This window comes from Bidens hawaiensis, unplaced genomic scaffold, assembly GCF_021521415.1.
Source record: "Bidens hawaiensis isolate Kalapana, Puna unplaced genomic scaffold, B.hawaiensis_p1.1 tig00419509_1, whole genome shotgun sequence".
Lineage (NCBI taxonomy): Eukaryota > Viridiplantae > Streptophyta > Magnoliopsida > Asterales > Asteraceae > Bidens > Bidens hawaiensis.
In genome coordinates, this window is record NW_027504884.1 from 99,556 (window position 1) to 123,071 (window position 23,516).

A 23,516-nucleotide genomic window follows, 5' to 3' on the forward strand; every position below is an offset into this window, starting at 1 on the left:
GAAAATAAAAGTTTGTGGTGATTGGTTATTTATTGGAGATTGATTTCAGATCGGGTATCAATTCCAACTGAAATAGCAAATCGGAGAAGAAAGTAAAGATAGGAAAGAAACGATGATGACGGGAGGACTTCCATTATTGACGTAATCGAACTACAAAGTATGGGTGATCAAGATGGAGGGATTTTTGAAAGAGTATGGCTTTTGGGACATTATTGAACCTACAGTCGGCGTAGCTGTAGATGAAAGGAAGATGTATACAACGTTAGGGTTCATATGTCAAACCCTACCGGAAGACATCTTGGTACAAGTTGGCATACTTATGAATGCTAAGGAAGTATAGCGTGCTTTGAAAATTCGATTTCTAGGAATTGATTATGTACGAAAAGTAGAAGATGAAAAAATAGCTCAAGAAGCCGCTGAGAAAGAAAGATTGGATAAGACCGTTGAGAAGGAAAGATTGGATGCTATTGTTCAAGAAGAACAAGCACGTAATGATGAAGCTCAGGAAGCTACAGAAAATGAAGAAGCTATGCAAGCTGTTTTGAGAAGTGAAGGAAAAGAAATGTTGAATGAAGAAATAGAAAGAATTTCTTTAGAAGAAGAAGAAGAAAAGATCGAGAATCTTAAGGTATGTTTTTATGACTCAAACAACCTTGAAGATGAGAAAGTTGATAAGATAAGTGAGAAGAAAGGAAGCAAGAAATCTGCTACTGATGATGATGAGAGGAAGGATATTGTACTGAATGAAAGGAATGATGCAGCTAACAGGTCTGTATATTTAGAGTCGTGTGTGAAAGTCAACAATCAAGCAATTGTTGATGGAAGGTTAGAACCGAATGATAGGTTCAAAAGAATTTTTAGAATGAAAGACCCAATAGTGTTTGATACAAAAAGAATGAATGACTCATCTGCAAGTTTTGATGAGCAAAGAATGAAAAGAAAAGTGAAAAAGAAAAATGTGGAGAATGAAGTGGTATGTGAGATCAATGTGGATGGTTTGAACGATGAACTTGAAGAACTTGTTAACATGTTTGTTACAAACAACTGAAAAGAAAAGGTGAAGATGAACCACTGATTAAAATTGAAGAGTTGAGAGCGTTATTGGGAATTCAAGACCTTGGTGGTACAAAAGAGATGGACAATTCAAGATTAAGGGGGTGAATGAAGGATTCATTGTAGTAGGTTTAGGAAAGGTATGTCTTGAAGAGCAAGTTTAGTGAGTCTATATATAGGGTCTAGTTTATTAGTTTTATGAGAGAGAGTTGAGAGAGAGTTAAGAAAGAGAGTCAAGGAGTCTCATCTCCATGTACGTTTGATAAGTTTGTGAAGTTCGTTTGGTATGTTCGTTTGATTATATGAAAAGAGTCAAGGGTTGTCACCCCAATATCTCGTGTTAGTTTGTTTGATAAGTTTGTTTGATCCGTCTGGGCCAACAATGATGCTTTTGTAACAATTTACTAGGTATGCGAATATGAGATTCAATACATAACATTTGAATTATGATATAAGGTTATTGAAAGTAGTTGGTTATAGCCAGCTCGGTAAGATATTGGCGCATGTAACCACATTTTCAATAGACGAGTTTGTGAGAATTCGTTCATATTAGTTGTAAATTAACCAAAATTTGTTCAGATCGGGTGTTATGGGCTAACACTCTTGTCATGTCATCAACATAAGGTGTCAACTACCAAAACAAGTAGTGTGGATGGGCGCCATTGACTTGGCAAGCGTGAGGGAAAGGGATGTGGGGCCAGACTCATTTCTATCAATCACGCCACTTTCTCAAAATATTTATAAAAAACAAATAATAATTGTGATGTTAGTTAAACCATTACATGTTTATTTATGAAAAGGTTAGTAACGGCCCAATGTCTACATAGTAACAACGTGACAGTTCATATTTCATTTTTTAGTTAAACAACGTCACACATAGCCTTATAAAGGGTTAATTGTAACTATTTGCACATGACATGATCAATTTGATTATTTTAAGCCATCCGTTAATCAAATAGTTGGGACCTCAAGCATTAAAGTATGTGATCCGACACTAAATACATTAATACAGCCAACTTAAAAAGCAACCTTATATATAAAATGTTTTAAAACATGCATAACACACATCAACAAGGGTTCATGAACACATGTCATATCTATGGCACATGGGAGTTGCTAAGAAATAGGATGTCTTTACAACTCTTTACCAACCCTATCTTTATGGTTCGTGTCTAAACGGCTATTATATCACAACATTCGTGTCACGACTTGCTTAGGTTGGACCAGAAGGTTTGTTGGGGCGACTCAATGACTTTTGTAACATGTATTATAATCACACTCTCAATTAGCCTTAGATCACTTAAACCCTTGTTCATGATTGACTTAACAGTTAACACTAAAGCTTCTTCAAAGCTCGTCTATTGTCATAGACCTAGCCTCGGGACTTCATCCCACACTACTTTCGTACGATTACTTCTTCGCCCGTTTCTTTCCACCTTAGCTTTGGACGAGTGCATTAGTACAAAACGACCGTACACTAGGGATGACAATAAAACCCGAACTCGATGGGAAAACCCGACATAAATGGGACGGGTAATACCCGATCCGTTAGGGTTTGTGATTAGTTTTGAAATTTTTCGTGGGGTTGGGTTTTGAGACGGGTATACCCAACATGTATTTTATCAAAACCCGATAAGAATCTCGAAACCCGATAGGAAAACCCGGCGGGTAATTACCCGATTGGTTTTGAGACGGACTTTAATAATCGGGTATAAGTTTGCGAATACCTAAACCCGATCAAACCTGACCCATTATCATCCGTATCATACACATGACAAATCACGTTACTTTGATTGTTCATAAGAAGCCAATTTTTTCCTCCTTTTAGTGATTGAAAATAGTCCACCAAGTGTGGAATAGTGAGTGGTGGCTATGGTGTTGACAACCACAGTTAGCCATAAGCCAATTAGGCAACGGTTACCTTCATATCCGGTAGGTAACCAACCAACCAGTGGGACCCACACTTGTACAAAGCAGAAAAAGAAAAATAAAAAGTTAAAAAACAATAAATATTAGTTTGTTTTGTAGTCCTTTTACTTTCGTCATCATTCGCCGTTGGTCCTTTTGCTTTTTCAAGTTTGCCAATGCCTCTTGGCCGCCTGAAGTAGTCAAATAACATGATGTGACTTTTAATTTTCTATTTTTGAATTATTATGTTATATTTGAGTGCTTAGTTTTAGTTGATGATAATATATTTATTTGGTTTGTTTGCATGAAATGCTCGTCTTTTTGTTTCATCTCAACTTTTTTTATGTGACAAGACCTTGTGATTTATTTGGTCTATCATCTTATAGCTTGTAACAGTGTTTGAAAACAATATTGAATAAGAAGTCGGACCATCAACCGCTTCGATTCAATTAAATCGTATTCTTTCAGACCAGCCAGTTGGAAGGTTGAACTAGTAACTTGGTTAGCGAGTAAAATTAAAACATTTGAAATCTTTATTGATTTTTTAAAGGTAAAAATAGATTGGAACCGAAGTCCAGTTTTTTCTTTACAGTTGGAGGCTTCAACCGATTGAGATAACACTTAAACATTATTATTAGTGTGAGCCCACGTGTCCATTTTAAATATCTAAAGAATGCCAGTATTGAACTACATTATTATTAGTGTAAGCCCACGAGGGCACCTGAAGAAACACTAAGTGACCCCGGCAGATTACGGATAATCTTAGGGTCAAGGAGATGTTTCCCACGAGGGTTAGGTCCGGCAAAGATGGTTATTCTTCTGATGACCTGCAAAACAGACACCGTGAGCTCGTTACTGAGAAGGGGGGGTACCTCCTTGTGACCACCCTCCGGCGTGAGAATCAGACTAGATTGCTCTTGAATATAAGTGTATATTAAGAGAAATAACTAGAGAGAAGATAATGTGTTGATACCATTCCAAGGTGTTGGAGTATTTATAGCCGAAGGTAGGTGTCCAAGAAGGTACAGCCGGCTGTATTATATTCCTTTTCTACCAACTGTGGGCTACGCACGTGCCGTGCTGGTGGTTGGTGGGTAAGCAGCGGCTGATAGTGACATGGCCGGCTGTGTACTATTCCTTTTCCACCAACTGCAGGCTATGCACGTGCCACGACAAGGGTTGGTGAGTAGGCAGCGGCTGATAGTGACATTAAGTACTAGAGCGTGCTGCTCGTCGTACTGTTCTCAGTGAGCTGTCGCAGCTTTGGTCAGATCTTTTGTCCATACCTTGGCAGGTATAGTACAAAAGGTCCTCCAGTAGCGTACGGACTCGCTCATTTGGGCGGGAGAATTCCCGGCTTTGGGCGGGAGTATTCCCGGCTTGCTCATTCCCTCTTCAGGTGACATTACTGAATTATTTGAGAGTTAGTGCCTTGTGCGTGTAGCCTTGCTGTGCGGGTAGCCTTCCCTGATGGCTAGTATCCGTAGCTGCGGGAACAGGCGGAGTACGTCACCATTGGGAGGCTTTTCCTGCGGGAACAGCTTGCGTACTGCGCGTAAGGACGTCGCGTCTCTGAGCATGGTTGGTCCTGCGGATCCAGTTGGTCTTTGCGCAGACGTCCATCTTTAAGGTGAGTCTTGCGAGTTCAACTGCGCAGACGTCTCTTCGAGGTGAGTCTTGCGGGTCCAACTGCGCAGACGTCCCTGTTTAAGGTGAGTCTTGCGGGTCCAACCGCGCAGACATCCCTGTTCAAGGTGAGTCTTGCGGGTCCAACTGGGCTCTGCTGGGACCTACCTCTTCAAGTCCCCCCAGTCCAATGTTCTTCTCATGAATTGTTAATAAGTGAGGTGAACTTTTGGACTTAAGTAAGGGGTTTTGAAAAGGGTTTAGTTTTAAGGTTTTCCATGGGGATTCTTCCCGCGGAAGTCCTAATGTCACGTGCAGAAATTCCCGACTTTTCTGCTTGATCTTTGGGTATGATGCGGGTAGGTCTGTAACCTCCTCGCAAGTCAGGAGCGTTGAGTTCCACTTGTGTAGATTCTCCATGAGGTTTTGGTAGTTTTAAACATAGTGATCAATTATGTTAAACAACCAATTCCATCTTGGAGCTTCAAACAATCTAGTTCTCAACGTTCCCGCTATGCGGGGATGTTATTTCCGTTTCCGCAAACATGGCCCAGAAGATCCTTCTTGGTTTCAATTCCCTGCGAGTGCTAAGTATGTGAAGGGTTTTGCCTTGACACTGTACCCGCACTCGTCTTATAGTTACTTTACTTCCAAGGTATTGTTGGCTTCAATTCCCTGCAGGTGCAAAGTATGTGAAGGGTTTTGCCTTGACACTGTACCCGCACCTGTCTTATAGTTACTTGGTTGCCAATGTATTCTTGGCTTCAATTCCCTGCAGGTGCTAAGTATGTGAAGGGTTTTGCCTTGACACTGTACCCGCACATGTCTTATAGTTACTTGGTTGCCAAGGTAAGGGGGTATAGTCCCGCTTACTTTTGAATCTTTTTGAATTTTTTTGAAATTCGAAGAGTTGGTGAAAGGATAAGAACAGTCTAACCGTTGAAGGGACGTCAGCGTGGTCTGACGGTTTCTTCTGACAGTTTCAGGACGTGCATGAAGTTATGGTGACGTGACTGTATATGGTCATTCCAGACGCTTTTTCAGGCGCGTGGGCGCGAAGTTTACGGCGCGCGTCCTGTCAACAGCTGTTGCCAGCTTGCTTTTTCCACGTGTCATAGTTTCATTGCACCTGCGCTTTTCCGTCTCTCCCGCATTAAATTCATCGCATTCATTGCGATGAGTATATAAAGGGAGGAGAGGATGCATCTCAATTCACAGTTTCACTTCATCTTCTAAGCGATTTCCGGCGAATACTCTAACTTTTGTCGAGCATTCTCCTGAAATCGTTCCTTTCCGTCCTCCGAAACATGTCTTCCATTCGTGATCCTGAGGCTATTGCCGAGGAGTTCGACGTATACATCGAGAACCCGACGTCTGACAAGGACGATAAGAGTACTGCTGGGGAGTGCCAGTGTGCTCTTTCCGTCGACGTTTATCAGTACATCGTCAGGAAGTTCATGCTCGAGCCCTTCGAGCTTGAGTTTCCTGAGCCTCACCAGACGGTGTACGATACCCCCAAGGGCAAGATAGGGGTGTATGCTGCATTCTTCATCTATGGGAATCTCAGGTTCCCATTGACGAAGTTTGTGTACCGTGTTTTGGAGAGACACGGTGTACACCTAACGGAGGTGCACCCGATGGCGATTGCAAAGGTTCGCCATTTTGAATGGGTGTGCCATATTCTGGGCGTTGAGCCCCGCGTCGACCGCCTGATGACCTTCTACTCCTGGAGGTGCATCCAGGGCTGGTATACCTTGGTCAATCGGATCAAGGGTTTGAAGATCTGCGCTACCGAGCGCAGTCTTCGTTCTTGGAAGCGGGAGTTTTTCTATGTCTCCGCTCGCGTCGTTCCAATTGCGATGACGTTCAAGAACGGGAGGGCGCTCCCTAGCCTTCACGCCTCCAATTACCAAAATGCGGAATGGTTCGCTAAGATCTCTCAGATCCAGACTCCGGTTTACCGCTTTGCGGAGTCTGGGATGGTGATGCTTGGGATGAGCCGGGTATGGAAGGATGTTGTGGCAGAGGCGCCACAGATTCCCATCATCCTCGAATACGGTTTGAACTCTATCCCTTACGGTATGCTTCATATCTTTTTGCTGATTTAGGGTTTTTCTTCTAACTGCTTTTTTGTTTATTTTCAGAGGGGAACAATTTGCAGTCGCTTCTGCAACCGCGTGAGAGCGGTGGTCCCGCTCGGCTGGGTACTCGTGCTCTCGACGAGAACGAGTTGCCCATCTTGGAGCAAACGGCGGATAGGTTCGTGGAGGTCTACCAGCCGGGCCACGAGATTTTGAGCGCCAGGCGGCCAGGTAAGGGACTCTAACCCTCGCCCTCTCAATGCTCAAACCTCTGCTGGAATTCCTCTAATTTTGTCATCTTCTGATGAGGAATCCACAGATGGTCCTTTCTTCGTGAGGAAGAAGAAAGCTGCCGGCGTGAAGGGCAAGGCGAAGGTTGCTTCCACTGCCGATCAGGGGAACCGGTCTGAGTCGGAGACCGAAAGTGAGGAGGCGGCGGGGAACCCTGGTGGTGGTGAGACAACTGTCTCGGAGGTTGAGACAGCTGTCACCTTCGATCCGCCCAGTACGACGACGGTGACCGGCGTGAAGAGGCCGGCTCCATCGGGTTCGTCCCCGCCTGTCAGAACCTTCAAGCTCAAGAAAACTCGTAAGTGTAAATTAATCTTACCCGCAATTCTTTCCGCCATTATTTTTAATATTTTGTCTTCATGCAGGCGTGGATGCTACCGCATTCCAGAGTGGAGCGGGGAGGAGCGTCTCTCGACCCATGACGGTAGGTCTGGTCAACCTACCCGAGGCGATGACCCAGGCGGCCGCGCCTGTTTCAAGTGTTGGTTCAGTTGCTCACCCGGTTGAGGCAACTGTTCCAATTGTGACGTCATCTCCGCCGGCTGTCAGTGCCATCTTCACTGCATCCTTCACTGAGCCAGCGGTGATTTTTTCTGCAGGCTCCTCCGCAGCGGCGGCCACGGTTGTGAGTTCACCTCCCGTGAGTTCACCTCCGATGGTCTCTACCGCGGCGGCTTCAACCGTGCCTCCGGCACCGGTGACTACCTTCCCATCTGGCCGGTTCAGCAGGTATGTTTGGGGCTTCTAGCCAATCTCTGCCTCCTTCCCATCTGCCTGACCTCTTGGATGGATATCCCTTAGGTTCGGGTGATGGGTTCGGCGGCTACCGGCCTGTTGTCGACCCTACAGGTGCGTAGGGTTATTTTGGCCTCTTTTTTTTTTATATCATCTTTTCCTAACTGTTTTTTGTTTTTACAGTGTCGGATTCCAATGAGGTGTATGTTCCACGATGGAACATCCGCCGGGGAACAACCCTTCGGACGGCTGTTGACTGCGTCGAGTGGGCGCGTCACGCGGCCCCAAGTGGCGCGTTGGGGGAAGCCATGTCTAGCTACCAGGAGGGTAGGCTGAAAAATGAGCTTCAGATTCTCTATGCCCGGATTCAGCCGCGCGTCGAGTTGCTTTGTCGTGAAAACGACAAGTTAAAGGCGACGCGTATCCAAGAAGTGGCTCAGGCGCGGGCCATCCGGGAGAAGAACAGGAGACTTTTCGCCATTGCTGCGGAGAAGGAAAAGGCCTTCAAGGCCCTCGAGGTTGAAGTTCAGGCCCGTCTCGAGGCTCGTTCCAAGGCTACTCAAGCTGTTAACGAACAGCTTAGGTTGGCTAAGGAAACTGCGCGGAACGCGACCGAGAGGGCCACCAAAGCTGAAGCTGTTGCTGAGCCTCTGCGCTCTGAGAATGAGGAGCTTAAAGCCAAACTAGAGAGGCTCCAGCAGGCTCATGATGCCTTGGCCATGGAAGACGCCAAGAAGCTCCAAGAGATCTTGGATCAGAGGGGTATGCTTGACCACACTGAGCGTAAGCTAAAGGGCGTTGAAGAGGCTGCTGCTAAGGAAGTGTTGCTTGCCAACCTTAATAAAAATGAAGCCGAACGCGCCCGTAACCAAGCTCAAGCTGCCCTCCAGGAGGCTCTGATCACCAAGGAATGGCTTCTACGAGAAGCGTTGTTGCAGGTGCGTAGCTTCATAATATCTTTACGCTTTTCTTTGTACTTAGAAAAGGTTTTGATACTTTGTATTTTTCCTTGTAGGTTGTGCATCGGATCTTCACGAACACATCTTATGACGATGCCATGAGCGCAGCCCTCAACGCTTCCCATGAGGATGGGGAAAAGGCTGGTTTCTTGCTTGGTCTAGGGTTTGTTGAGAAGGGCATCCCGCCTTCCAACTTCCCTCTTTATGACGTAGACACTGAAGCTGCCTATGACCAAGCAGTGAACCAGTATGCTGCCTTCCCGCATCCGGTGGTGGAGAAGGTGAACGAAATTGCTGCTGCTGATGATGGGCTAACCATTCTCAAGACTTTCCTTGAACCGCCACAGCCAACTGATGGTGCGGGTACAAGTGGGTTTGGAGGGAGTGGTCCTGAAGTTTGAACCTTGAGATCCCTTCCCACCGTTAGGATAGATTTATATTTCTGTAGGCGGGTAGATACCCGGCCATTCTTGTAATGTTTGAATTTTTTATGAAATATAAATGTTTGTGCGGGTAGGACCGCCAATTTCACTGGATGACTTGCTTTATAAACGTTATATGACTTGCTCATGCATATTATAGCTTAATTTGGCACTTGTTTTGCCGCATAAACAATATATGATTCGCTCGTGCATACTTTAGTTTAACAGCAATTTTCCAAGTGTTTTGAATAAGTTAACCGTTCGACGCGTGGTTGTCAATAGGTTAGTGTTCAGTTTCCTCTATCATGATTGTGCGGGTAGGACCGTCACTTTCATTTAGTGGGATGACCAGTCTTCACCTATAACTGACCTGCGTGAAGGTTTGCCGTTTTTTGTGTTTATGCGGGTTTTGCCGCCGTCCACACGCAACGACGTCTCCACTTATTTATGCGGTGAATACCGGCATATCAGTGTTTTGAATAAGTTAACCGTTCGACGCGCGGTTGTCAATAGGTTAGTGTTCAGTTTCCTCTATCATGATTGTGCGGGTAGGACCGTCACTTTCATTTAGTGGGATGACCAAACTTTACCTATAACTGACCTGCGTGAAGGTTGTCCTCATCTCTTACAAATTTTTGCCGTTTTGTGTTTATGCGGGTTTTGCCGCCGTCCACACGCAACGACTTACTTCCCCTCATATTTATGCGGTGAATACCGGCATATCAGTCGGGAAAGTTCATAAGTATAAATGTAAGACCATCAGCGTCAATGTGGTAAGGAGAATCATTTCCATTAGAAGTGGCTCTGGGCCTTTTTTTACAAGTTTGGAATTGATCTACATGCAACCTGTGTAATTGAACTCCCTTCCATGTTCTTGGGATGGGGGTGTCATCGAGCCTTTCGAGCCGGTATTCACCTGGTTCGGAATCTCGTTGTTTACGCAGTATGTAGTCTCCAACATTGAAGCTGCAGTTTCATTCGTGTTTTCCCCAACTGGGGTTCAACACGCATTAGCCTGCTCAGCATTCATTACGCCACGAGGTGCGTGAGCTTCCCATCTCTGACAAATGCTTCGACGATGTCCTTCAAGTCTAAGCATTCCTCGGTGGTGTGGCCTCTTGTCCTGTGGAAGTCACAGAATTTGCTTTGATCAGCGTTTGGATGCTGTCGGATAATTGGAGCCTCTGGCCATGGGAGCCTCTCGGTGGCGAATATCTCGGTGACGCTTTTGGTGAGTGGCGTCCATCTGGAGTTCCAGTTCGACGACTGCATGTTATCCTTTCCGCCTAACCGAGGGCGAGAGCTGGATGAGGTGTCAAAGTTTACCCTTGACTGCCAAATGCCTAGTTTCCTCTTTTTGTTTAGTCGGGCGGTGAGGACGTTGTTTTCTCTTGTTTTCTGGGTGTAGAGGTTTGTGCTCTGGGGAAGATCTCTACCCAGTTGCTTTTCCGTTTCCGCGAAGCGTTTAGCTGCTGTCATGATGGCATCCCACGTGGATGGCATGCCGTCTTTACCCGTTAAGGTGCGGATGAGCTCTGGGTCCTTCGCGCCCTGGATGAAAGCAGCGCGAACAAGATCTTCGCTAATAGTGCCCAGACTTAGCTTCTTTGAATTGAAGCGCGTGATGAAGTCTAGTAAAGACTCATCTTCCTCTCGGATGCAGTTGAGGATCGTCCATTGCTCTTCGGTATACTTTCTTTGTTGACTGAAGTGTTGGCTGAACTTCTGCTGGAAGTCCGCCCAATCGTAGATGTGGTGGACCGGTAGACGGTCAAACCACGCTCTAGCCGCGCCAACCAGCGTCATCTGGAACATATAACACCACGTGGGTTCCGTCCAGTTGCTGACGGTTGCCCCCGCTATGAATCTGTTCAAATGATCGTCTGGGTCGGATATACCATCATAAGTGCCGATGTTGGACATCTGTTTGGCACTTCTCGGGGCGATTGCTTCCGCAATGTCCCTTGCAAACTTGGACGTTCCCGCATTTGCAGCAGTTGGTCTAAAGGTTTTGGAGAAGTCACGTGGGTTTCCCCCCGCGTTCCTTGGTTTGAAGGTTTCTTCGAAATTCCTTCTCGGTTGGAAGTCCGTTTCCTTACGCTTCCCTTTCGCCCTATGGCGAGGGTTTGCGTCGGTGTCGGATTCCTCCCGATCATCGTCCGAGTACTCGCACTCACTGCTCATGTTGAGCTGTTTTCGAGTGCTTCCAAATTCGTCAGCCTGTTGGAAGGAACGTAAGCGTTCGTCCAACTCAGCTTGGAATTCCTTCTGACGTGCTTCCGCCCACGCTTTAACTTGTTCAAGTGTTTGGCGGGGGAGCCTCGTCTGTTGTCTTTCCACCTGGGTATCAATGAATCCCAGGGGATGATTGTTTACTGCACTTGCCCCGGCTTGGGTAACCGGGGTAGTGTTCGTAAAATTTGTGTACTCACCGGTGTTCCCCCCAGTAGCTGGGGTTGTGGTTACCGGCGTTTCTTGGTCGCTCGTTGGCCTTGGAAACGGAGTAACCTTAACCATCTTTCCAGAAGTTTTGAAAAAACTGAAAAGGAATTAGTTCTAGCTTTTATGCATGGATGGCGCCAATGAAGAAACACTAATCGACCCCGGCAGATTACGGATAATCTGGGGGTTAAATAGATGTTTCCCACGAGGGTTAGGTCCGGCAAAGATGGTTATTCTTCTGATGACCTGCAAAACAGACACCGTGAGCTCGTCACTGAGAGGAGGGGTACCTCCTTGTGACCACCCTCCGGCGTGAGAATCAGACTAGATTGCTCTTGAATATAAGTGTATATTAAGAGAAATAACTAGAGAAAAGATAATGTGTTGATACCATTCCAAGGTGTTGGAGTATTTATAGCCGAAGGTAGGTGTCCAAGAAGGTACAGCCGGCTGTATTATATTCCTTTTCTACCAACTGTGGGCTACGCACGTGCCGTGCTGGTGGTTGGTGGGTAGGCAGCGGCTGATAGTGACATGGCCGGCTGTGTACTATTCCTTTTCCACCAACTGCAGGCTATGCACGTGCCACGACAAGGGTTGGTGAGTAGGCAGCGGCTGATAGTGACATTAAGTACTAGAGCGTGCTGCTCGTCGTACTGTTCTCAGTGAGCTGTCGCAGCTTTGGTCAGATCTTTTGTCCATACCTTGGCAGGTATAGTACAAAAGGTCCTCCAGTAGCGTACGGACTGGCTCATTTGGGCGGGAGAATTCCCGGCTTTGAGCGGGAGTATTCCCGGCTTGCTCATTCCCTCTTCAGGTGACATTACTGAATTATTTGAGAGTTAGTGCCTTGTGCGTGTAGCCTTGCTGTGCGGGTAGCCTTCCCTGATGGCTAGTATCCGTAGCTGCGGGAACATGCGGAGTACGTCACCATTGGGAGGCTTTTCCTGCGGGAACAGCTTGCTTACTGCGCGTAAGGACGTCGCGTCTCTGAGCATGGTTGGTCCTGCGGATCCAGTTGGTCTTTGCGCAGACGTCCCTCTTTAAGGTGAGTCTTGCGAGTTCAACTGCGCAGACGTCTCTTCGAGGTGAGTCTTGCGGGTCCAACTGCGCAGACGTCCCTGTTTAAGGTGAGTCTTGCGGGTCCAACCGCGCAGACGTCCCTGTTCAAGGTGAATCTTGCGGGTCCAACTGGGCTCTGCTGGGACCTACCTCTTCAGCACCCTAGATGTCTAAGGTGGGCTCATAGGCTCACACTAAAAAAATATTGCCATACTTATATGTTACTTACATTTTGATTCATTTATATAACCTTTTTTTTTTGTTGAACGTGCAACGCAATAGAAATAAAGATGAACAGGGTTACACGAGTAAACAACCGAGATGATAAAACTACGGTTGATGTAATCAAATGGTATGAAACAAGCATCACCTAAGAAAGAAATTTGTAGAAGCATCATACAACAAATAGTATAAGGAACTTGTGTTTAAAGTTGGTAAACGAATTACACGTGAACACCTTTTGAATTTACATACAAGAATTACATGTGAAATAAAAGTTTAATCCATAAAATCACATCGCATTTATACTATGTTTTCATTTTGAATATTCACATTCACACCTACATATATTCATATAATTTTTTTTTAAAAGTAAATAAAAGATAAAATAGGTCATATTAATCTTTTAGGATTATATCATTATAAAGTTTAAATATCACCTATATTATCATATCTAAAGTAATGTATATGAATCGAAATCGGTAATTATGGTGGTCCATGAGTCTAACATCGGTGGCACAAAGATACCCATCCAAGTGAAGGCCTACAAAAACCACCAAAATAAATGGAGTAATATATCTTTTCCCTTTTCAAAGATTCTAGGCTTCACTTCCAAGCAATGAAAATCCGTGGTACATTTCCATTACATATATATCATATACAATCTTTCTTGACCCCACTTCATCCTATATTCTTCCACAACACTACAACTAGTCAACGATTTATTTACAAGTCAACACATTTATATAAAATAAATAATAATAAGAATAATAGTTTTATTTGAATAACTATCTTGTTAATCATATTCAAATTAAACAAATAGCAATATTGATCTTCATCACGGGTTATAAAATTGAAATAGAAAAGCTTGTGGAAGAGTTTATTCAAAAAGTTTTAAGTATAAGAAGACAAGGAAAAGTCAATTTTCTTCCCTAAATTAATGGTGACTTTCAGGAACATAATAATATAATTGTTTATAAAAAAAATCAATAGTATTTGTACAAATATAGATGTACAAATATCCCACATAAACCCATCATAAAGTTTATAACTTCATATTTAAGCTAAATGAGTGAGCACGTTTTGCTAACCATGTGTTGCTTCGACCTAACATATTTACTTTTATAAACTTTTTAGAAACTTTAGTAACAATATTTTGCATTGGTTAAGTATTTATTTCAAAACTTCATTTGTTTAAACTCAATTAAAAATCCAAAATCTCTAAAACACTTTTATCTAAAAACTAATAGCCAAAAGTGAAAGTAATATCCCGTTAACACACACTTTATAATTTTATAAACATTTCAAGAAGTGACATGAAAACATTCAAAGTCTTTTTTAACTTAAACAGCTTGTTAATATTAAGACTTTTCGGTTTTCGTTAGGGCTGTTACAAATCTAGCTCAACTTTAAAGTTAAACGAGTATAAAATCGAGCCAACGAACCGAGCCGAGCTTGGGACAGGTTTGGCTCGGTTACAAAAATGAGCAAACTTGGCTTAAGTTGTTTCAAATCAAGTTACTTTAGCTAGTTTTATTCGAGCTTTTATCGAGCGAGCCATGAGGCACCAGTTAGTTTACATACATCATTGAACAAGGTCAACAAAAAACATGGCAAGAATGAAAAATATGAAGCCTTAAGACACAAAACTTATCATTAATAATAATAATAATAATAATAATAATAATAATAATAATAATAATAATATCCTAAACTAATTAAATATCACACAAAACTTGCTTATACGGATTCAGCTACCTTCTCACCCACTATAATACAATATACCGTTCTACAATATTACAATTACATTAAAATATTAAATAATAATAATATCATTTTTCAAAGCAGGTCAACGAGGAACTCATCAAAGTCAAAATCACAAAACCCCTCGCCGTAATAACTCGCCGGAGCCGCAAAATCCGGATTATCCATCGGCACATCAATATTAATATTAAAATCAATATCAAACACCGGAAACTCATCGTCAAACGGAAGCACTGACGTCGGCGAGTTAACTTCCACTTCCGTCAGTTTCTCACCGTCACCAGCTTCAGTTAACGGAAAATTCGTAACGGCGTTAGTTCCTTTCAACATAACCGCAGCGTTATCGTACACCGTGGCTGCTTCCTCCGGCGTATCGAACGTCCCGAGCCATAACCGCTTCCGTTTACTCGGATCACGGATCTCTGCTGCGTACCGGCCCCACGGACGCCGGCGGACGCCTCTGTACTTCTTCACGGACAGTCCGGTGCGTGCCACGTCACTCACGTGAGTCACGTGACGACGGTTTTGGATTCGTTTAGGCGGTTGAGATGATGAATCAACGTTGATTTGGAACACGTGCTTTTTAATCCGTTTCTTCGTTGCTTGTTGTTCGTCATCTGAAGATGAATCGGTGGCGTATGGATCGGTCATCGTGATCCGTACGACTTTCCGGTGAAACGACGTCGTTGTTGGAAGCTTGTTCGTTGTGATCACGTGCTCTGTAAACTTAACCGCCATAACATAAATTATTAGGTCTTTTTTTAAACGGAATTCGTATAAACTGAACAGAAACTGAAAACAGAATTAGGTGAAAATAAAGTGTTACGGAGGGTTTTTTTGGCGGGAAGGTGGTTATGTTTCCCGCGCTCTTCTGGTGTGAAGTAACCAGAAGGGGGAGTGGTTGAAAGGAAGAAGAATTGAGGGAGTGTGAAAGTGTGTGTGTGTGTGTGTGGGAATATAAAGGAAGCAAGAAGAGTAGAAACAAACGCAGTGGGATCCATGTATGTAGAGGTGTATAAATTGGGTATTTTCTGAAACCGAAACCGGATGGATAGGAACTGATTTCGGGTATTATTAACAAAAGCTAAAACCGGGGCAGGTAGGAATCGGTTCCGGGTATAGTCAGGTATTTGACCGGGTTTTTCGGGTTCCGGGTAGGGTTGGGTCAGGTATTGGTGAACTGCTCCCGCGGATCCGGGTCGGTTCTAGTTACGGGTGAGTTCCAGACAACGGCAAATGTTAGTTAGGGGGGGGGCTGTTTTTTTCCGTAGTAGTGTAAATTACATGTTTTCGTCTGAATAATTTTATACATGGTGTAAATTTATCCATTCTCAGTCCAAGCTTCGCCATTGGTTCCGGCTTAGATATTTACAAAGTCAAAACCGGGTCAGGTAGGAACCTGTTCTATAATAGTCGGGTATTTGACTGGGCTTTCCGGGTTTTGGGTAGGAACCGGTTCCAGCGAATTCGGGTCAGTTCCGGTTACAGGTACATTTCGAGGGTTACCCGCGGTTAGAGTAAGGTCGGGTCCAGTTACGGATAGGAACCGTCGGGTGGGGTCTGGAACCGTTTTTTTCCGTCTCTACATGTATGCATTAAAGAAGAAACGGTGAATATGTATTTTGGTCCTTGTGGTATTGTATTGGTTACTTTATTTTATGAAATATCGGTGGTGGTGGGTTATGGGTTTCTTTGCATTTTGGTTGGTTATCTTTAAAATAATGTAGGGTTGCTTTATGAAATATCAGGAATTGTGGTTTCTTTGCATACTATACCGAAAATACCGGTATCAAGTTCTTCAAATTCTTAGTGTCGGTACTCGTATTGAAATATTTGATTCAGTACCGGTATAGGTATGAGTACACTTCGGTACAATTTTAGTATGTAAGTCAAAATTCAGAAAATAATAGTATAAAAAATTCACAACTTGGAACCGAAACCGATGTCGGTGTCGCCGTGTCGGTGTCAATACTTGTTTTTTACTCGTCTCTGTTTGGTTGTCTTAAGTAATGGAGGGGGTAAAAATTACAAACTTTAGGCTAGGTTTAAGTTGATTGTTGTGTTATAAATTATAACGGATAAGAGTGTTTATAGATGGTTAAAACTGCTAGAAACATTTAAAATAAAACAAGTTGGTCGATTTAGTTAGTTCGAGATCTAAATATTCTTTTCAAGGTTTGACAGTTTAACAGTTCGGTCTGATTTGAAACTTGAAACTAACTGTGATAACTAATCTATCTGGCTGTTCAAGTTTTATTATTTGTGTATGGATTATAATCTAAGGCATCTATATAATTTATTAACTTGTGCATTTGATGGGAAAAAAATAAGAAGAATAGATGATTATAATCACCAAACCAACTGGGTTTACTGATTTCCTTAGCTCGACTGATTTGATTTGTAGTTAGTGGTTCGACCTAGAATATAGTTATGACGATAGAATCACATTACTAAACAAGTATGCGTTTGATTTTTTATTTTTTTCATTTTACGACTTAGGACTCCTCTTGGTACTGTTAAAATGCAATACCAGCTACTTTTACTTTCTTTTTGTTTTTTTTTTAATTGATTCAAGTGTCTTATTTTGTGTGTGGATACTATCCACACATACATGGCAAAGGTTTTAACAATATAGAAGATGCATATACTTCAAAATAGATACAAATTTGATTGTGTTAAAGTCGATTTGACCATACAAGACTTTATGTTTCCTAAGCCACCGGAGACTATAAATGACTCGTGAAGACCATGAAATGTCACTACATTACTACAATCATTTGATTACGATGGAAAGAAGACTAATTACCTTGTAAAGAATACACTTAATTTGACTGGAAAGTTTAATATTATATTTGATTTAGGTCATTTGAACTTTCAAATTTCACGTATTTTTTATCGTTCCAAATATGTTATTATTTTTGTCAATGTCTTACCACGTGTTATTACCTTTTGTTATATAAGTACAACGTAAATCGAAATCACCATAAATTATTTAAAATAAAACATAAATGTTTTGTCATGAGATGTGGAAGAGTTTGTAAAGTTGAATTGTCATGAGATGTGGAAGATAAGTCACATTAAGCAAATGACAAACACCTTGTGGTGCTTATTGTTGTGGGAAGTGGACCTTTTGGGAAACTTCAAGGGAAACACATACATGGCACAATCATGTTGATGTGTAGAATTTTGTTCTTATTAAACATATTTCCAAAAAGTTGTACAATTCAATGAAATTGCAAGGAAGGCACATAGTATTGAGTCCAAAAAAGTAGGGGGAGAAGTTCTAAAGGGTTGGTTGAATAAAAAATAGTAATTATTTTAAAGCTAAAATAAGCCCAAATTAACAAGTGGTGCTAGATAAGAAGAGAGAGTTTCCCCTTTGTAAATTAACAGATACAAAAGGATTGCGATATCTTCAAGTGGTTGAGGGTTCTAATCCATTATGAATTAGTATAGATTTAGAAGTAGGTTTAAATAGTGGAAGTTAGCCATTTAAAAAAAATAACCAATGTTATTTAAGATCCAATCCTTTACATCAATCAATATTGCATCATTAAGAGTTAAAAGTTGGTTTTCGATTTGCAGAAACTCATCTTGATAATACTCTTGCACAACAACAAACTTGTAAAATTTCAATGAAATTGCAGTTAAGCATACAGTATTAAATCCAAAAAAGTAGTGGGTAAAAATTCTCGGCTTGTCAAAAAAAATAATAATAATAACACGGTACTCTTAAGATAATATATTCCCAAGTGGTGCTAGCATTAGTTAGTTTTCCTTTTGTTAGCTAACTAAGAGATGACAAAAAGATTGTGATATCTTTAAGCGGTTGCGGGTTATGAACTTATGAGCATTAGTGTTTAGAAGCAGGTTTAAAAGCGTGAATTAACCATTCTAAAATTAAAATATATTTTGAAACCAAAGTTAGTTTCGATACTGGTTTGACAACCTCTCCACCAAAACCGACTTGAAACCCGTTTCTAGTAAAACCGACCCTTAAAAAGCGTATTCAAACCCAAACCTATTTCAAACCATACAAGCTTGAAGAAAGAAAAACTGAGTTGCGCCCAACTACTGCAATCCACAGCCAGATTACTTGTTTTAAGGTCAAAACATTCTAATTTATAGTGTATATCATGTACCTACTGTAAATGTTCAACTTAGAACCTAACAATGTTTACTTTAAGCTTGTAAATAAAAACGTTTTTAATCTTTGGATCATCAGCATTTAAGAATGTAATGTATTCTATGATTGTTATATTTAAAGAACACTAAATCAATTAGTTGGAACAGATAATAGCAAACATAAAAAAAATAGAAAACCAGATGGCAGCTAAAATCATTTCAATATTACACAAACTGAGTCAATCTTAATACCATTTCTTCATGAGACATCCATGAATAAAAAGTGAAAAACTTAACATTTTTTATTCTTCCAACAATCAATTCCTTCAGACAAGACACTCAATTAACCCATGGCGTACTTCTGCGTCCAGCTACGAGCAGTTGCCTCGTATTTGGACTTGTCAGTTTTGTACATATGGGCAATTTCGGGAACCAATGGGTCATCAGGGTTCGGGTCGGTTAACAGAGAGCAGATGGAAAGCAACACCTGCCAAACACAAACGCACTTTCAGAACAAAGTATTCAAGATTTAAAAAGCAACGATATTTATAAGAATGGCATATAGATCGGACCTTTGAGATTGTTAATGCTGGGCTCCATTGTTCCTTGAGGATATCTAAACATATGCTACCATTGCTGTTGATGTTTGGGTGAAACACCTTAGTCCTAAATGTGACCTGAATATTCATAGAATTATACTCAAATGTTAACAAATCACGCTAAATTATCGTCTTTTGAGCATGTTTTAACAGAGTGGCTGCAAGTAACTACCTTTGGGGGCTTGAAAGGATAATCTGGAGGAAAATGAATGTTAACGAGAAACACCCCACCAGAGTATGGGCTATCGGAAGGACCCATGATGGTTGCTTGCCAATGGAACATGTCCTCAGCAACAGGACCTGTTATTTAAACGCAAAACTTCAGCAATATAATATGAATTGATAACTTGAAATTTTAAACGCTTGAATTGAATTATTACTCAGTTTAAAGTAACAAACCAAACAATAATTCATGAACAATCTTGATAAAAGGGTACAAATGCACACACTCGTTTACTATATAGGCATACCACACAACTTGATAACAATATAACATGAATTGATGTCTAAAACAGTCAAAACAAAGGTTGTTAACAAATACTTTTGAATTTAAACACTGAATTAGTCAAAAACGCCAACCCGTAATTAACGGACAATGACAAACTTGACTACAAAAAACTTTAAACGAACACGCTGAATTATAAATAACAAATAGCAGTATAGCAAACAGCAAGCAGCACATCACCATGCCCCTACCTAAAATGCATCCTCGGCATCAAAATAATACAATGAGTTGAGATCAAGCATCTTTATTGTTCAATCATTAAAGCCAAACTATTAATAACAAATAGCACACAGCAGGCAGCACATAACCATACCCCTACCTAAAGTGCACCCTCGGCATCATAATAATACACACGTGTAAAGATCACATGAGAAATTTCACATTTAACCACATAAAAATTAGTCAAAACTTTCGTACAACACGGTATAAAAACCGTGACTTAATCTTATGTCAAAGATTCAATATTTAGACCACGTCCGCATTAAAAACATATATTTGTTCAACAAACACCACCTACAATACTACAATCACACCATAAAAATACCAACAAAAAATACACTAAACATCATGTTCAATTCATCAAAATTAGCTCATCAATACCAAGAATGTAAATCAATTATCTTCATCATCCAGCAACTATTCACTCACTTAACAACCTAAAGTTCAAAATTCTAAACATAATTAGCTCATTACGCACACTAATATCCTAATTATCACCATTTAAGTCCCAAACCATAACCTAGCTACTTCAATTTTCATCAATTAACCAAATCCAGCCTAATTAACACCCTAATTACTAATCTAAATTCAATCACCACAAATCATAACACAATTAACAAATTATTATACCAGCACTGCATGACGTAGGCGGATCCTTCTGCAAATCCTTGAGTTCCTTAATGATACGCTTCGACGCCATCAAATCACCAAACTCTAATAATTCCAATCAAACAAATCCAGGTCAACGACAACATAAACCACAATAATCAAGTCAACTATCACAGATCTACACTTCCTTAACCATATACACAAACAACATCATCATCTACACACATCTATACATATTATATTACAAAAAGACATATATTACACAATTAGTTTGTATAGATCACACACAGTACCTGATTGAAGAGATACAGAGCCAAATCAGAACAAAAGCGTTGAATTTGAGAGACAATTGAATGGAAATGAAATTGGGGAAGAAATTAGGGTTTTGATTGGTTTTGTTGATATTTGATTATATAGAGGAGGTTTGGGCTTCTAGAATTTTCGGTGTTATTGTTATTATTATTATTATTATTATTATTATTATTATTATTATTATTATTTGGAGTGTGGGGCCTGGCAACTTGGCGTGACATAAACGCCAGAAAGGCACAAACTGGACTGCGTCCGTCCGGCCCAACTTGGACAGATTTTTATTTATAAACTTTTTTTATAAAGTTAAAAGGTTGGTCTAAGTGAAATGTACTTTATGGAGATGATTGTTTGTTTTTGTATAATGTGATTTATTCTTTTGTTTTTGAAAGTAATGAAGGTATTATCAACGTGATGAAAGTGTTATGGATGACTATTGTTTATTTAATTTAACGAAAAAATTCTTAAAATAGCCTATTACGGAGTATAAGAGAGAATTCATATTTGGCTCAAAAATTTTGAAAAACCCCAGAAGTCTCACTCAAAATTTACGGGGACGTGACTTTTGGGTTCGTGTTGTGAGTCTACGCTATCCAATAAAATCGGTGGAGGTAAAAGAATGGTAAAATGTCACGGAGAATATTGTTTTTCATGGAGACGGTTTTGGATTCGAAATTCATGAATCCGACGGATTTAGTTTAAAATCTCACAGCCCATGTCAGACATTAGACACGTGACACTATTTTATTCAGAGGCGGATCTAGTACGTAAGTTGCGGGTTCACAGGAACCCACTGAATTTCGGATTTTTAATATAATACCTATATAAAAAAATTGGACTGAGCCCACAAATAAAATGTTAAGTGACCCCACACACAAGTTTAACAATGGTTAAATGGCAAAGGCTCCTTCCTTTCTTTGAAAGAACCCGAGTTCGATTCTCCATCAGAGTGTGTATTATGGATTTTTTTTGTTCTTTTTGCTCATATGAGCATTTCAATGGACTTATGGAATGAACATATCCTCTGATATTATCTTTCATTCAATAATATATGGTATTTATCTTTGTAAATAACATATGTTAGGTGATGAAAAAAGATACGAAAGAGGAGCATAAGAGGCCGATTCAAATCAAACACCAAAGACTATGCTGTAACTTTTTTTAATGTTATATTTGATTCAAGAAAAGTCTGTATCTTTGTACATCAAGTCTTTATGGTTAATAAAGTCTTGAGTGGGAGGGAACAAGAGATAAGTCTATCGGCTTGTTGTTGGGAAATTGTATGCAAGTGATTACATAAACAAGTCATGCTGGCAATCAACTAACTTAAAATTATAGAATTTAGGAATTGTTAAATCTGTACTTGAAAGTTAATGTGAGACGGAGCCAGTATCTATTTAGGCAGGTTACAAGCAAAAGATGATAAATATGAACACATCCAACGCATTCAACTACTAAAAAGCATACATTGTTAAAAATGTGTTTTCCTTGTTTCTAATATGCAGGTTCTATAGTTTCAGATGAATGATAATGTTGTGAAGATGGTTTGTTTTGACAACAATATGTTTAAGAGTGTGATTTGTTATGTTTTTTTTATGCAAGTTTTGTTGCTGCAAGTAAGTGTTGATGTCTACAATTTCTCTTCATGAGTCTTGTATTTGGATCATGAAGTTACAAGAATGTGGTGGCTTTTGGATTAAGCGTTAGATGTCTACAATTTATTTTTGGGCTGTAAACATTGTTTTCTACAACGATATAGTGTTATAATTTCCCAATTAGGATTACCCGATCCGAATCGTCGAACTGAACCCAAATTTTTATGTATGGTCTTTTATGAAATTGAGCATTTAAAAACAGTGAACCCACTGAAAAACATTTCTTAATCCGCCACTGATTTTATTGGATAGTGAAAGCTCACGGCACGAACCCAAATGTCACGGCTCCGTGAGTTTTGAGTGGGACTTTTCAAAATTCTTTGGTCAAATATGGTTTTTCTCTTTAAATTGACTATTTTGAGAATTTTCCATTATTCGTTGGCTATTTTACGAATGGATGCAATATGTATTGTTGTTAATAATCAAAATGTGACTATTGGGAACATTCATTAAAAAGATTTTCATGATTAAAAAGTGTCGTTTTTTTCTAAATGTTTATTAGAATTTTAATAATTTAAAATTCTAATAAAGTATTGATGTGTAAATTTACCCAATTTTTTTTTAATATCAAGCACGGGAACAAGTTACTCAACTTCCATTATGGCAAACGTAAATCTTCTTACGTAAAATACATAATGTAGTCTTTGCATAGAATGTATATGATTTGAAAAGGGCATGGGCCGTCTTTGCACCTATACATAATGTAGCCCGACACCCCGCTAGGCCCGAATTATTTTTTTTCAAAAAAAAAAATTATATGTATTTTTATTAAAAACATGTGTATAATCAATGTTTTAACACAATTACATAACCACTAGCTTTGTCTAATGGTAAATGAGTATGACATCTAATCAAAAAGTTGTGGGTTCTAGTCTTCTTTGAGACAATTTTAAGCATATTTTTATACAAAAGTATTTTACACAACTTAAATCA

General features: G+C 40.5%; 2 protein-coding genes across 2 annotated transcripts; both read right to left on the reverse strand.

Moving 5' to 3' along the window:
- Positions 1–14,504: 14,504 nt before the first annotated feature.
- Positions 14,505–15,457, reverse strand: LOC143609194 (pathogenesis-related genes transcriptional activator PTI6-like). Its single transcript, XM_077084020.1, has one exon. The coding sequence runs from the start codon at positions 15,298–15,300 to the stop codon at positions 14,638–14,640; it is 663 nt and encodes a 220-aa protein (XP_076940135.1). The 5' UTR covers positions 15,301–15,457; the 3' UTR covers positions 14,505–14,637.
- Positions 15,458–18,871: 3,414 nt separating this feature from the next.
- On the reverse strand, positions 18,872–21,080 carry LOC143609195 (ubiquitin-conjugating enzyme E2 28-like). The gene is made up of 5 exons (XM_077084021.1): positions 20,913–21,080; positions 20,641–20,724; positions 19,459–19,586; positions 19,260–19,364; positions 18,872–19,174 (listed from the first exon to the last, which is right to left on the reverse strand). The coding sequence occupies exons 2-5, from the start codon at positions 20,708–20,710 to the stop codon at positions 19,031–19,033; spliced, it is 447 nt and encodes a 148-aa protein (XP_076940136.1). The 5' UTR covers positions 20,711–20,724; positions 20,913–21,080; the 3' UTR covers positions 18,872–19,030.
- Between the last annotated feature and the right edge of the window lie 2,436 nt (positions 21,081–23,516).